Raw genomic sequence first — 14,338 nt, 5'->3', positions numbered from 1 at the left:
TCTCCCCCCGCTATGATCATTCATCCTGCCAGCACCCCCTCTATGGACCCCACCCCGTTTACAGTACTATATGTATATCCGCCTCTCTTTCTTCTGAGGACTGCCCAGCTTACCGTTACACGGACTTCCTCTCGTCAGTGCCCCAGGGCAGCCTAACCCGAAAATATCAGCCCATTTGCTGGGCGAGCCGTGCCCCAACTCCCCAGGCGCGGTGGTTATCATCGCGATCGATCCGAATACAACATGCCAGCCAACGGCGCGGCGTCTACTACGTAATTTCCATTGGAGCGAACCATGCTAGCAGCCGGCGGTGCTCCTCAATGTCATCATACCTCCCCGGTGGGGCCCACCCGGTTCCAATCAGTTCCATCGATTTCGTGACCACCGAGAGCTCCAGACGCCCTGTCCGTACGTATCTGCGTACACTCGCCCGAGAAGGATTATAGTAGGCATATCCTCAAGCCTTGCAGATCGGAGAACTACACTATGTAGAAGTATGGACAGAAAAAAAGAAAGCCGTACCTAGCCTGTACGCAGTACGAGCCATCGTCGCCATACGGAGGAAGCATTTATCTACTAGTGACTATCCGGGAGTGGACAAGTAGTCCGTGCTCTGTATGGAAGTGTCCTCCGTGTTGGGATAAGGCTGTTCGACTCTGGTGACAAAGAGCTTCCTCTGGGTAAGTGATCTGTACCACAACCAATGTAGGTATAGCTCAGATCCGGCCGGCATCCTAAGTTACCCGAGCGGAGGGTTGACCCCATCCACGGCGCTTTAAAAATTGAAGACTTGGAAGAAATCCGAATCAATATCCTGTCCATGTCTTAAAGTTGTGTTTGTTCATCATAAACGATGCCTAGGGGCGATGAAGAAAGTGTATTCCGCTACGGAGTATCCTTGCTTCCAAACGCTATATATAGTATTGCCTATTGGGGTATTGATATGTCCAGTGCTGTGCTTAGTACTAGTAGTACTATACTCTATAGACATCAATCCCAGTATATATATCTAGTTAGCTGGAAATTATTTGCGCCGAGTCATATTTTATCGGGTGGCACTCCGTAACTTTCCATTCAAAGTCCCAATGTAGTCAAATTACAGTCGTACCTGCACTCATTGAGCAGATAAATTAGTGGTGTTGATAGGTTTGTCATTATGTTGAAAAAATATGTAGTATAGAAGAGAGGTAAGTTATGGAGTGCAAGTGACTTGTATTTAGTTTAGGCATGTGATCATTGTGATCATTGACTTTTCTACCTAGTCAAGTGCAACAATTTTCGTCTTATTTTCGGGTTGTGTCCTGTTTTACATTTACCGCTTGCTTTTTAAAACAAAGCTCAAACCAAAGGGGAAAAATTGTAGCATGGGTCGAAACCTCTCAGTTTCACTCAAAAGCTAAGAATAGTTTAACCTTTTTTCAAAGTGGATGTCTGTGCCTGCTGCAGGTCATTATCCCCACCTACTGTAAACCAAGTTGGGTCTCACTTCTGACCCCATCCTCATTGCGGATTCAAAGGCTGCGGAGCTCCTAGATCAGATACCGTCATAAATAGACATGTTTGGAGTCAAATTTATGCCTCAATACTATCACTACAGAAAAAGGATGGGTCAGGGAGCTTTTATCTCATGAGCTAGCTTCAAGCCTGGTCGCCTTTAGTAGATAGTCCGGATGTGGACGGTCGGTCCGTCAGCGTGGCTTTTCGCCGAAATGTCTCATTTAAGCACTGGATACGGGGTATGGTAAGCCATGAGGCTCTGGATGACGATCACCAACATCAATGCCACATAGCACAAAGTAAGACAGCCTTGTCTGGTATTCTTGATTGAGGTCCATGGGAAAAGATCTAATCAACAAATTGTACGGAGTAAGTACTTAGATGTTCTCTCTTTCCCAGGAGTCCGACTCCAATGTTTTGGTGAGCGGCTATAGTTCCCAAGCTAAGTGCTCCTAAACAGTTCTAGGACCGCAAAAGTACGGAGTACAAAGTATGAAACCATGTTTCTTTGTGATTCAGTTGTCTAGACCAAGTCGCTCGCCCGTGACTAGGTAGTATTTGGAATGAATATAAATATCTAGTACGCTACCAAACGCACTTGGACACCAGATAGGGAAGGTAAGACACCGTGGGCAGTAGACAGTACTCAGTGCTCCCTATGCATTGCCGTACCCCATCAGTTGAAGGTGCTTGGAGATACACTGTTTCAATCAAACGGGGTTGTGAGATAGCCTCAGCCTTCCTGAGGTGCCCCAAGGTAAAGCTGACGTCTCCAAGAGGAAAAGCAGGAGAGACACACCAACAACGTGTCGGCCTGTATGCGCCCTGTGCGAGGCGGAAGAGGCGGGAAAGGGCGGATACAAGTGATAGAACCAGTTCGTTTTCGACACCAGATGGATGTGACACAATTGGGAACTCTGGATACTCCCGGCCACATACCTCGCACGATAGGTCAATAGGATTTGAGATTGACATCCCAGGTACCTGGCGGGCATCGTGAGTGGTAGCTGGGATGGCGGCCTGACTCGTGGTGCCGCTGTCACTGGCAGCGGAGCTAGTCGGGAGGAGGAGGTACTTTTTTTTCCCAGGGGATACAAGATGTAGGAGGGTCCGGTCCAAGGAGTCCAAGAACTCACCTTTGTCCACTTGCCTCCGTAGATCTATCGGGGAGTATCCATTCCGTAGAGGCCGTCCAGACGCCGACCTCTTTTTTAGCGCCAGCGTCTCCTCTTTGAGCCTTACGACCGTGACTAGTCGACGATAGAGAGGGTAGCCTGTTAGATGTGTCTATGGACTGACTAGAGATACTTAGTATGTAGCATCGCGGTAAGCTTGGGTCGCCGGTCCACGTTTTTCGCCAGTACCACCAGCATTTATTACCCACCCGCCGCCCCGACTAACTGAGTCTAACTCCCCAGTGCTCCGTACGATCGAGCGCGAGCGAGTATGTAATCCAATCCTCTCCATTATTTCTGCCATCTCCACTTTCACCCGTCTATATGACGATTGGGAACATCCACAACTGGCCCATCGACCACCACCATCTAAATTACACTGTATTCCTACCACCACTGCCTGTACTTACCAACCTCCTCTCTCCTCTTCTCCTTCCCCCCTCCCCCCCCCCCAAAAAAGTGAACGCCCTCGAATGACCCCAACAATAATGACATCGAACCACTAATCCCCTTCCCTCTTTGTCATCTCGCATCTCTTTCCCTCTCTCCCTTTCCGCCTGATCGACCCGACCGACCGACCGATCCTCGTCGCTTACATTATCTCACTCGAGATCCGCGTTCCCATCCATCCACTCTTCCACATCATCCCCTCCCCCCCGATCGACTACCCTTTTTTAGCGTCAGGTCATCACTCTCGCTCGCTCTTCGGCTCCGCAGTTGGATCCTGACACCCCTCACCCCCGATCACGCCTCCAGCAGAGCCATCCATACCATACCACCCTGCGCCGGGGCTTTCGGTATTCATCTGTCCACCTCTCCACCTCTCCACCTCTCCACCTAGTGTCCTCCGTCATCTCCCTGCTTTCCATCTCCTGCGTCACGAGCCATCATCTCTGCTCCGACACCTTGCAACTGTCGCCCACGCCATCTCCGTCCCAGACCTGACCTGTTCGTTGTGGCTTTGCTGCTGGCCATTACGCGCGCAAGCCTCGATCCCTGATCGAGCTCCGTCGTCGATCGCATACCTATCGCTCCTCTCTCGCCTTTGTGTTTCGACCTCAGCATCCCCCTTCCATTGCGCCGGTTTCACCTGTCCTTTGCGATTACCTCTGCTTGGGTCTCAGAGGTGCCGCTTGTCTGGGAGCCCTTCCCCGACGGTCTCGGGTCCTAGCGTCCCGATAGGTTGATGCCGTGCCCGTCCGCAGGCAGCTAATGGGTTAGCTTTTCGCTGTCTGGGAGCCGTGCAGAGAAAATGGGTTCGTGTATGAGCACAGATAAGTCGGAGGATGCGGAATCGAAGCGGAAGAGCAATGCAATCGACCGCAGGATAGACGAGGACTCTAGGAAGCTACGGCGAGAATGCAAGATCCTACTGCTTGGTTCGTCGCACTTTTCTTTTCAGTCAATCATACGTTTGAGCAAATAGGTGTCAAGTTTGGCTAACGGTAATTCGATCTTCATCTAGGTTCGGGGGAAAGCGGAAAATCCACCATTGTCAAGCAAATGAAAATCATCCACCAGAATGGCTACACCGTCGAAGAACTCGCCCTATATCGTTTAACGGTCTACAAGAACGTTCTCGATTGCGCCAGGGCCCTCATATTGGGCTACAATCAGTTCCAGCTCGAGCCTACAAGCCAAAAAGTCCGCGATTACATCCAGTACCTCCTCGACTATAACATTGACCCCGACCCCAACACACCGATAGATACCAAGGTCGGCGATGCGTTAACATATCTCTGGAATGACCCGTGTACTTCCACTGTGTTGGAGCATCAACACGAATTCTACTTGATGGATTCGGCGCCATAGTAAGAACCGAGGTTACCCGCAGGCATTGGGACATGCAAGCTGAACGAGTGGATCTAGTTTCTTCGAAGAAGCCAAACGAATAACGGCCCCCGACTACATACCAATCGTGAACGATGTGCTTCGTGCGCGGACGAAAACAACAGGTATCTATGAAACACGATTCTCCATGGGCCAGCTCAGCATACAGTATGGACCCTCCTCACCCCCTTTCCGTCTTGGCACGTTTCTCACCTGTTACGCAGCATGTTCGATGTTGGTGGCCAGCGCAGCGAGCGCAAGAAGTGGATCCACTGTTTCGAAAATGTGACATCAATTATTTTCTGTGTTGCACTGAGCGAGTATGACCAAGTACTGCTAGAAGAGAGCAACCAGGTAAGTTCCAGTGCACTCACTCCACTGATGCCCCCACCCGTTCGTAAGCTAATCTGCCCTGTGACTGCAAGAACCGAATGATGGAAAGTTTGGTACTGTTTGATTCCGTGGTGAACTCCCGGTGGTTTATGCGAACGAGCATTATCCTTTTCCTGAATAAAGTCGATCTCTTCCGGCAAAAGCTCCCTCGATCGCCATTGAACCGTTATTTCCCAGATTACTCCGGTGGGAATGACGTGAATCGTGCGGCCAAGTATCTCCTCTGGAGGTTCAACCAGGTTAACAGAGCGCATTTGAACCTCTACCCTCAGTACGTTGATTGATCAATCTCACTTGACGAGGTCTGGCTTCTAACCCCACCCACAGTCTCACTCAGGCCACCGATACCACCAATATCCGTTTAGTCTTCGCTGCTGTGAAGGAAACTATTCTGCAGAACGCTTTGAAGGATTCGGGTATCCTATAAAGCTGTCTACAACCCGATCGACCCAAACACCCCGAAGGAGGATGTCTGCCCATTACGGACCCCGAAGACCTCCTGCGGCGGTCACCTGCGTTATGGAGTAGGCCCTTCCAATTTCCTCTTCATCAGTCCATCGTCATGCTCTAATCGTTCTGATGAACCCCATTCACACCCGTCGAGTTTGACACTACGATTTTCCTCTTGTTACCAGCTTTGGCGTTCGTTTCTTATCCTTTTCCTTTTCATTCCACCCCAACATGTGTGTGTTCAGTCGGAAGGCATCGGCGTTACGGTGCTTAATTTAACCTCACGGTTCGATGTGCCTGGCGCTGGGTTGGGTTAGGGTCATTGGAATCCGTGGCATGGTGTTTCTGCCTTTTGGTTTTTCTTTCTTTCCTTTGTCGTGATTTCCGGACGATCTGTTTCCTGGGGGGTTCTTGTGTCTGCATTGGCTATGGTTGGCCACGTTCCGCTTCTTCTTTGGCTTGGGATTTGATGAGCATATAGCATCTCGAGCTAAAAAAGTTCCCTGGCCCCCAGCACTACTTTGCATATAAAACATGCGAGGGCTTCTGATATCCTGTCTCGTGCGCCTCGAGATTCGTTCTTCCTTTCTGCCCTCCTCTCATGTTGACCCCATGCATCTGATGGCGACCTCTCTCTCATTACTCTTTTTACTACTCTAATCTCCCCCCCCCCCTTCCCCTGCTGTCTCCCAGCTATCCTGTTTGTTTCCCTTGATGCAGTTCACGTGCTGTCAGCCCATATCTATACCAAGCAGCTTGTTGTAGCGCTCCTATGCATGCAATTGATCTTTTTATTTGTGGGTCTCCCCGATATCCGTTTCCCTCCGCCGTCTGTGCCAGTTGTCTCTGGGCGGTTCAATCACATGAGCTCCGGAGAGGTGGTTGTTTTTTAATGGCCAGAGCTGATCCCTCAGCCACCACCACCACCGCCGTTGACCCCACTTATACATGGCACTGTTCTCTCTCAGGCACACATGCCTACAAGACTGTTTATGGCCGAGGGTGCTGATTTGGATGCCCACCGTACCACGAGATCATCCACTGGCGGGGTGGGGATATGTATGAGGGGTTTGAGGGTTTGCAGGGGGGTTGCGAGTGCTGTTTCATGTCGTAGTAATAGTAGTTCATCATCAGGTCATCAGGCGATTCGAGATGCAGAGGACTTTGCATCGTGCATATGTTCTTCGGAAAGGCTGAGGATCAGACCCCCCTGATGCGTTGAGAGTCTGAAACTCTGAACGTGTCAAGATGAGGGGTGGAAGAAGAGGATGATGACCGCCGATCCGATCCAGGGTTGCAGTGCGGGGCGCGGGGGGGGGGGAGATGGATGAGGCCGGAGATCGGGGTTGGGGGAGGGGCGGAGGACCGAGCTGCGGTGGTGGTGGTGGTGGTGAGAGAAGAGGGGGGGAGGAGGGAGAGAGGAAGGAGAGAGGAGAGAGACGGGGTCAGACCGACCTGTGCTGTACGAGCTTGAGCTGATCAACGAATCTATAAATATACCCGAATTGGGATTCTAGCCAGCATACCTATCTCATCTTTGTGTTTGGATTGAAATATAGATAATATAGGCAACTCAGGCAACTCAGGCAACATAAGCAAAATCAGTTGTAGAACAATATCCGGTAGCACCAGAGATGTACTCTCCCGCGATCATGTCGGTTTCCCCCCACTCGGCCGCTGTCATGCGTCATAGCGGCAGTTGGACTATCAGAACCTTGACCGGGACGGCGTAAGCACTACCTTCTTTGATGATGATGATGTCCAGTTCCGGGCAACTCCGCTGTCAATCAATCATGCCAGGCCCAGCAGCTAGTAAGCATCGCCGTTCACGACAAGCTGCAATGGAAACCCGCCTGATCCGCGCCCTGATTCGCGATTGCTGTGACAGCCGTTCCATCGGGGGCCTAGACACTCGCACGACATGCATGGACAAGGGCCCATCAACGTATGATCCATCCGGCTTTCCTGCTTGTGCCCCAGGATACAGCAGTTTGCCATCCCAGGCTTCGGGTTCTACCCCTCTTGGTCGTTGCGCATGCCCTGCTTTGATCCTTGTCACGCGGTTCAACGTTTCGCTGTGAATGCAAGTGAACGTGAGTACCAGGCAGGGAGTTGAGGGAGTGAGGGAGTGAGGGAGTGACGGCCAGCCGGTATCGCCGTGTGTCGTATACGACAGACCACTTCTTACTACTTTTGACTACTTCTTCCAGCCTCCCCTCCCCTCCCGCTTCCTTCCTCTTCTTTGTCCTCCTCTCTCTCCCCTCCCACATCTTGACTTCCTCCTTACCTCCTCACTGCATTCGAGCCTCCCCCCCCCCCTCCCTCTCCCCTGGGCGCGGATTTATCATCCCCTGTTCAACCCATTCCCCTCCAGCTCCTAGCCTATCTGCTCTTCTCTCTAGCCAATTTGAGCTGAATTCCGGGCACGGTCCCCTCGCATTGGCATCATGTCTGAAACTGAAACCCGCCGTGAAAGAAGGCCCTCTGTGGGGGCTCCCGTCTCCGAGCTTCAGGGCCCTGTTGGTCCCGGCTTCAGCCGTCCCAAGCATAGACGTACCTTCACTGGCTTCGGTCCCGCAGAGATCAAAAGCGTCGAAGCAAGCATTCCTGAACATCTCCGGGAGGCGTGCGTATATCCACCTCTCTCCATCCCTCGTGGGACCCTGGCTCGTAAAGAGCTACAGGCTTGCATATGCCCAGCCATTGGAGGACCATTGCTAATTTACATTGTTGTCTAGGTGGAAAAAACATGTAAGACCATGACAAGAGCCGTATTACAAGCTGTCTTTGCTAAGTCCTTGCTCTCCACAGTCCGCAGATGGGTTCACCAACAAAGAGGAATTTGAAGTACGTGAGACTATATTTCCGGGATATTGAGCATCTCACTTACTCAATTGTTCATTAGCATGAGCTGGTTCACCACATCGAGACTACCTTGGCTCGCTCGCTGTATAACTGCGATGAATTGTACAGCTTCCTCCCCTGTGATAGCTCGGTAAAGCGTCTTGCTAACGTATCAGGGCTGCGTACCATGGAACCGCCCTCGCCTTTCGGGATCGTCTGATCATTGAGTGGAATAAGACTCAACAGCGACAGGCTACCGCAGATCAGAAGAGAGTGTACTGTATGTGGATCCTTGGGATTATCCTGGGCCAACAAGTCATAAGTCATGGTCATTAACCGTTCATGATAGATCTCTCCCTCGAGTTCCTTATGGGTAGAGCATTGGACAATGCTATGCTCAATGTTGGGTTGAAGGATATTGCGAGAGGTAGGTAATCCCAACAGTGACTCCTATATCATGCAGCATAAGACTGATCGATCATGGAACCAGATGGTCTCAAGGATCTCGGCTTCCGGGTTGAAGATGTCATCAGCCAGGAGCACGATGCTGCTCTGGGAAACGGAGGCCTTGGACGTCTGGCTGCATGTTTCCTCGATAGCCTGGCGACATTGAACTACCCAGCTTGGGGGTATGGGCTGCGGTATAGATATGGAATCTTCAAGCAGGAGATTGTGGACGGCTATCAGATGGAAGTTCCTGACTACTGGCTTGATTTCAACCCCTGGGAATTTCCCCGCCACGAAATAAGCGTCAACATCCAGTTCTATGGCTGGGTGAGAAAATACCAGAATGAGAATGGCAAGACTGTCAGCTCATGGCAGGACGGTGAAACCGTTCAAGCGGTGGCATATGATGTCCCCATCCCTGGATATGGCACCCGCACCACCAACAACCTTCGCCTGTGGTCCTGCAAAGCATCCAGCGGAGAATTTAACTTCCAGAAATTCAACGCGGGCGATTACGAGAGTGCTGTCGCAGAGCAACAACGCGCAGAGACCATTTCTGCGGTGCTCTACCCAAATGACAACCTCGACCGGGGTAAGGAACTCAGACTGAAGCAGCAGTACTTCTGGTGTGCTGCCTCTCTGTACGATATTGTTCGAAGGTTCAAGAAGACGAAGAGAGCCTGGAGCGAGTTCCCCGATCAAGTCGCGATCCAATTGAATGACACCCACCCAACACTCGCTATTGTCGAGCTGCAACGCATCCTGATCGACAATGAAGGCTTCGAATGGGATGAGGCGTGGAACATTGTGACAAAAACTTTCGGATATACCAACCACACAGTCTTGCCAGAGGCGTTGGAGAAATGGTCCGTTCCTCTGATGCAGAACTTGCTGCCGCGTCACATGCAGATCATCTTCGACATCAACCTATACTTCTTGCAGCACGTGGAAAAGACTTTCCCCAAGGATAGAGAGCTGCTCTCCAGAGTATCAATCATCGAAGAGTCTCACCCCAAGATGGTCCGGATGGCTTACATCGCGATTATTGGGTCCCACAAGGTCAATGGTGTCGCTGAACTGCATTCCGACCTGCTGAGAACCACCCTATTCAGGGATTTTGTCACGATCTATGGCCCCGACAAGTTCACCAATGTCACCAACGGAGTTACTCCGCGCCGTTGGCTGCACCAAGCAAACCCTCGACTGTCTGACTTGATTGCCTCCAGACTCGGGGGATACGAGTTTTTGACCGACCTGACGCTTCTAGATAAGCTAGAGGCTTTTGTCGACGACAAGGCATTCCAACAAGAATGGGCTGAGATCAAAGTTGCCAACAAACTTCGTCTTGCTAAGCATATCAAGGAAACCACGGGATACAGTGTGAACCCAACTGCATTGTTCGACATTCAGGTGAAGCGAATTCATGAGTACAAGCGACAGCAACTCAACATTTTTGGCGTCATTCATCGGTACCTGAAGATCAAGTCCATGTCTGCGGAGGAGAAGAAGAAGGTTCTGCCGCGCGTCTCCATCTTCGGAGGCAAGGCAGCACCAGGCTACTGGATGGCAAAGACTGTGATCCATTTGATTAACAAGGTTGCATCTGTGGTGAACAAGGACCCGGATGTTGGGGACCTCTTGAAGGTGATCTTCGTTGAAGACTACAATGTCAGCAAGGCTGAAATTATCTGCCCTGCATCAGATATCAGCGAGCATATTTCCACGGCTGGTACCGAGGGAAGTGGAACCAGTAACATGAAATTCGTTATGAACGGTGGATTGATCATTGGAACCTGTGACGGTGCTAATGTACGTTGTCCCTGGCCCTCTGGTCTGCTTGGCCTGTGATGCTAACCACTACCATTTATAGATCGAAATCACCCGTGAAGTCGGCGAGCAGAACATCTTCCTCTTTGGCAATCTAGCCGAAGATGTCGAAGAACTGCGTCACAGACATCTCTACGGCGACTTCCAACTTGATCCCCACCTGGCTAAGGTCTTCGAGGCAATCCGAGGCGGCATGTTCGGCGACACCAACAGTTTCTCCGCCCTTCTTGCCTCGATCGTAGAGCACGGAGACTACTACCTCGTGTCCGATGACTTCAACTCCTACATCACGACTCAGGATCTGGTCGACGAGTCGTTCAAGAACCGCGAGGAGTGGCTCACCAAGTCCATCACTTGCGTTGCACGCATGGGCTTCTTCTCCACCGACCGTGTCATCAACGAGTACGCCGAGAGCATTTGGAATGTAGAGCCTCTGGAGGTGAAGGATTAGAAAGCGTTCCTTCCCCGTTGGAGCTGAGCGATGAGCGCCCTTATGTCTTTGGCTTTTTGTATTCCATGCTTGCTTGCTTTCTCTCTATTGGCTAGCTCTCCTTGAGTCTCTTATTATTGCGTTTATTGTCCATTAAGATTAAGTTTGAGTCAGACTGTTTTGCATAAGAAAGAGGTTGGATTGGCAGATCAACCAATGACAGAATCAGCTACAGAAACACCAACAGCAATGGCAATAGCAATAGCAATAGCCTTGCTATAGGAGCATGATGTTTTGAAGAGCAGTGCTATATAATACCAGTCATTCATTGACATATTCATTCATTCATTCATGCATTTGCAATGACACACTATTCGTATTCGCATCAGAAACAATGATACGATATGAAACAGGTAATACTATCTATATTACTTACTACCCATCATGCCTTGACTGAAGTGATTCCAAGTACTAGTAGTATCCACAGCTATACAACGCAACAATTGATTCTGACCATGTCATATCATATCGTACGGGACCAAGCCTGCCCTATCCCTCCCCTCCCTATACAAGTAACAATCAACAATCAAGAACAGCGAACAACAAACAGCCTGGCAACTGACTGCCAAATCCAACTCAAGACGCAAGAACACAATCGTAAATACTACGCTTTATATCCGATAGCACAACAGCTCGGATAAGTAGATATACCATCATAGTAGGATGTATGTATGTATATGTATGTGTGTATGTGAGTAAGTATCCATGCCTGCTCCGTAGGTACTAAGCGCTCAATTCGGCCATGCGCTTCTGCAGTTCCGGGACAGTTCGGAGATGGAGGTCCAGCTCTTCTTTTTCACTATGTGAGAGAGAGTATTGTTAGTTTTTGGTTGTTTGTTTGCTTGTAGCTTTCCAAGAAGAAACAAAAAGGAAAAGGATAATAATGAAGTGAAGGGTTGATTCAAATCAACTTACTCTTCCAGCTTGAGTCTCCTTTCCCAATCCAACCCCGTGAAGACATAACTTCCTTGTCCGTCGAACTGGAGGATCTTCTTATGGTATTTCCAGAGACTCCGTCGATGAGACACGGTCATCAGCGTGGTGCCCAGTTCTTTAGCGGTCTCGTACATGACGCGTTCGATTTCCAGGGTGACGGAGGAGGTGCATTCGTCCAGAATGGCAAATTTGGGTCGGTGGTAAAATAGCCTCGCCATGGCGATCCGCTGCTGCAGGCCGCCGGAGAGTACATCGCGCCATTCTTCCTCGGCGTCCCAGCCTCCCGGACGGTCGACGACGGAGGCGATCTCGACCACGGAGAGGATCTCGTAGAGATCGTCGTCGGTGATGCCCTTGGCGCGCATTTCGCGGACGCCGTCTGGGTAGATGACCTGCTGGCGGAGGGTGCCCCGGGAGAGATACGGGCGCTGGGGGATGTAGAAGATGTCATCGAAGCGGGGTTTCTTGACGCGACCACCGTAGACGGGCCACAGGCCGCCGAGGATGCGGAAGAGGGAGGATTTACCGCAGCCGTTGGGTCCGACGATCAGGAGGTGGTCGCCGGGGTGGACGGTGAAGGAGAGTTTGCGGACGAGGACGTCGCCGTTGGGTGAGACGATGGGTACGTCGGTAAATTCGATGGAGTCGCTTTCCTCGACGGCTCCGCGGCCGGATAGAATGGCGGCATTTTCGTCGGTGGACGCGGAGGATACCAGTTTCTTCTCGAAGCGGCCGGCCAGAAGGTCGTCCATGACTTCTAGGAGTGAGGAGACACGGGCTGTGTGGCCGGCGAGTTCGGAGATTTCCTTGTAGGAGAACATCAAGCGACCGAACGCGTCAGATGAGGAGAGTAGCATTCTGCGGTTAGTGACGAAGCCTGTTGGGTGCTTGTTAGCTATTGTAACGAGTCTACCTGGTGGGGGTAAAGGGTCTTTACTTTCGGTACGGTCGCCCATCGTTTGAGTGACTTGACCGGGGATCTTGAAGAAGACAGGAATGCTGCACAGGATCAAGCCCAAGGCACCCCAGAAGTACTTGATCACGAAGTCCTCCATGAACCCATGATACAGACGTCTCCGGAGGATGCGATTCACATGCTTGATGAGGGTGAAGTAGCCCTTGTCCAGGGTATCTTTCTCTGCCTCGTGGCCGTGATACAGAGCTACCTCCTCGCTGTAATCGAGTAGCCGCGAGTGAAGGAACCGGAACTCTCCTTCCAGACGGGCTTCGTCCGCAACGTATTTGCCGAACGGGGGTGTCAATGCCCGCATGACATTCGCAGACAGCTGCACTAGGAGACTCATGATGAACAGTCCTTCACCACCTACGCTCTTCGAAAGAGAGTAGTTATAGATGGCCATATCCAGGATCGGCTTAGCCAGGTTCGAGTATAGCTCAGCCAAGCTGTCAGAGAACCGAGAGACATCGACCGTGATGAGCTGGTCGGGGTTCTTGACCCGGTCGTCCAGAGCCGAGATGGCATAGAACGTCATGTTCGAAAGGTACTTGTCATGAATATAGTCCGTGAGACGCTTGCGGTAACTGAGAGCAAGTTTGCACTGGTGATAGGAAAGCTACAGCGCAGCCCAAGTAGATCAGCTCCTGTGGTTACTCTGGATAGCGCAACCCTTCCTCCACTTACCATAGAGTTTGTAAACGTCGCAGGAACCGCGACAATCATCCACCACACCAGCCCCAATAAGAAATCCTTCCCTTTCCCCCTAACCAGATTACTGACCAGTCGTCCATCCAGTTCAGCCACATACAGACTCAGCAGCGTGCGCAGCACCAGGAAGACGCTGTGCCCGAAGAGCAGCCGTAGCTCCTTGCTCCGCCAACCAGGGATCACGATCCGCAGCAGACGAAGCAAGTTCCGGAAGAATTCCCGGTTGACCTCGACCTTCTTGCGCGGTCGGTCGCCTCCTTCTCCGATGCTGCTGGTGCCGGGGCGCCTCCGCAGTTGCTCCTGGTGATGGGAGGCGGCCTTTTGCTCGGAGATGGCATTATGTATGCGTTTGGCCAAGGCCGCGAAGAGAGCCAGGTAGACGGTGCGGGAGATCTGCTTGCGGTGACGGAGGTAGGTGCTGGCTAGGCGGGAGAAGAGGTGCCGTATAGACCGCTCGGGCGGGAGGAGCTTCGACTGAGCAGCCATACTAGTGGTGGTCTAGTAGAAGGCGGAAAGCGGGGCGTACATTCAGGGAACGAGAACCCGGGGGATTTAGCCAGAGTCGACGAAGGCTAACATGACCGGGCGGGGACAGGGATGAAGGTGATGGATGATGGGGGAGGGGGGAGATTGATTATCAAGGAGAGGAGAGGAGAGGAGAGAGGATGACGCCGGGGAATGGATGGCATGTGAAGAAGGCCTTCTCTCTCCCCGGATTCCTGGGGCTGCCGAGGATGCCTTACCTAAGCGGGGTTCCTACTAACTAACTAGTTAACTAGTACG

At 51.5% G+C, this 14,338-nt stretch overlaps 3 protein-coding genes across 3 annotated transcripts; 2 read left to right on the top strand and 1 right to left on the bottom strand.

Annotated features, from left to right (window-relative positions):
* Positions 1-3,924: 3,924 nt before the first annotated feature.
* On the top strand, positions 3,925-5,322 carry gpaB (guanine nucleotide-binding protein subunit alpha gpaB; the record flags this gene model as incomplete). Its single annotated transcript, XM_025539474.1, has 6 exons — positions 3,925-4,051; positions 4,138-4,483; positions 4,542-4,670; positions 4,727-4,856; positions 4,928-5,166; positions 5,223-5,322. The coding sequence occupies 6 exons, from the start codon at positions 3,925-3,927 to the stop codon at positions 5,320-5,322; spliced, it is 1,071 nt and encodes a 356-aa protein (XP_025398046.1).
* Positions 5,323-7,792: 2,470 nt separating this feature from the next.
* On the top strand, positions 7,793-11,277 carry glpV (glycogen phosphorylase; the record flags this gene model as incomplete). The annotated part of the gene is made up of 8 exons (XM_025548157.1): positions 7,793-7,971; positions 8,084-8,094; positions 8,155-8,192; positions 8,251-8,312; positions 8,366-8,469; positions 8,539-8,616; positions 8,680-10,445; positions 10,507-11,277. 8 exons carry the CDS (start codon positions 7,793-7,795, stop codon positions 10,912-10,914), a joined length of 2,646 nt encoding a protein of 881 aa, XP_025398045.1. The 3' UTR covers positions 10,915-11,277.
* Positions 11,278-11,377: 100 nt separating this feature from the next.
* BO70DRAFT_363407 (ATP-binding cassette long-chain fatty acid transporter PXA2) lies at positions 11,378-14,172 on the bottom strand. The gene is made up of 4 exons (XM_025543556.1): positions 13,532-14,172; positions 12,827-13,463; positions 11,869-12,766; positions 11,378-11,752 (listed from the first exon to the last, which is right to left on the bottom strand). Exons 1-4 carry the CDS (start codon positions 14,039-14,041, stop codon positions 11,677-11,679), a joined length of 2,121 nt encoding a protein of 706 aa, XP_025398044.1. The 5' UTR covers positions 14,042-14,172; the 3' UTR covers positions 11,378-11,676.
* Between the last annotated feature and the right edge of the window lie 166 nt (positions 14,173-14,338).

This window comes from Aspergillus heteromorphus (genome assembly GCF_003184545.1).
Source record: "Aspergillus heteromorphus CBS 117.55 chromosome Unknown BO70scaffold_18, whole genome shotgun sequence".
Taxonomy (NCBI): domain Eukaryota; kingdom Fungi; phylum Ascomycota; class Eurotiomycetes; order Eurotiales; family Aspergillaceae; genus Aspergillus; species Aspergillus heteromorphus.
The sequence above is the reverse complement of the archived record's forward strand: the minus strand, read 5'-3'. Positions and strand labels throughout refer to the sequence as shown.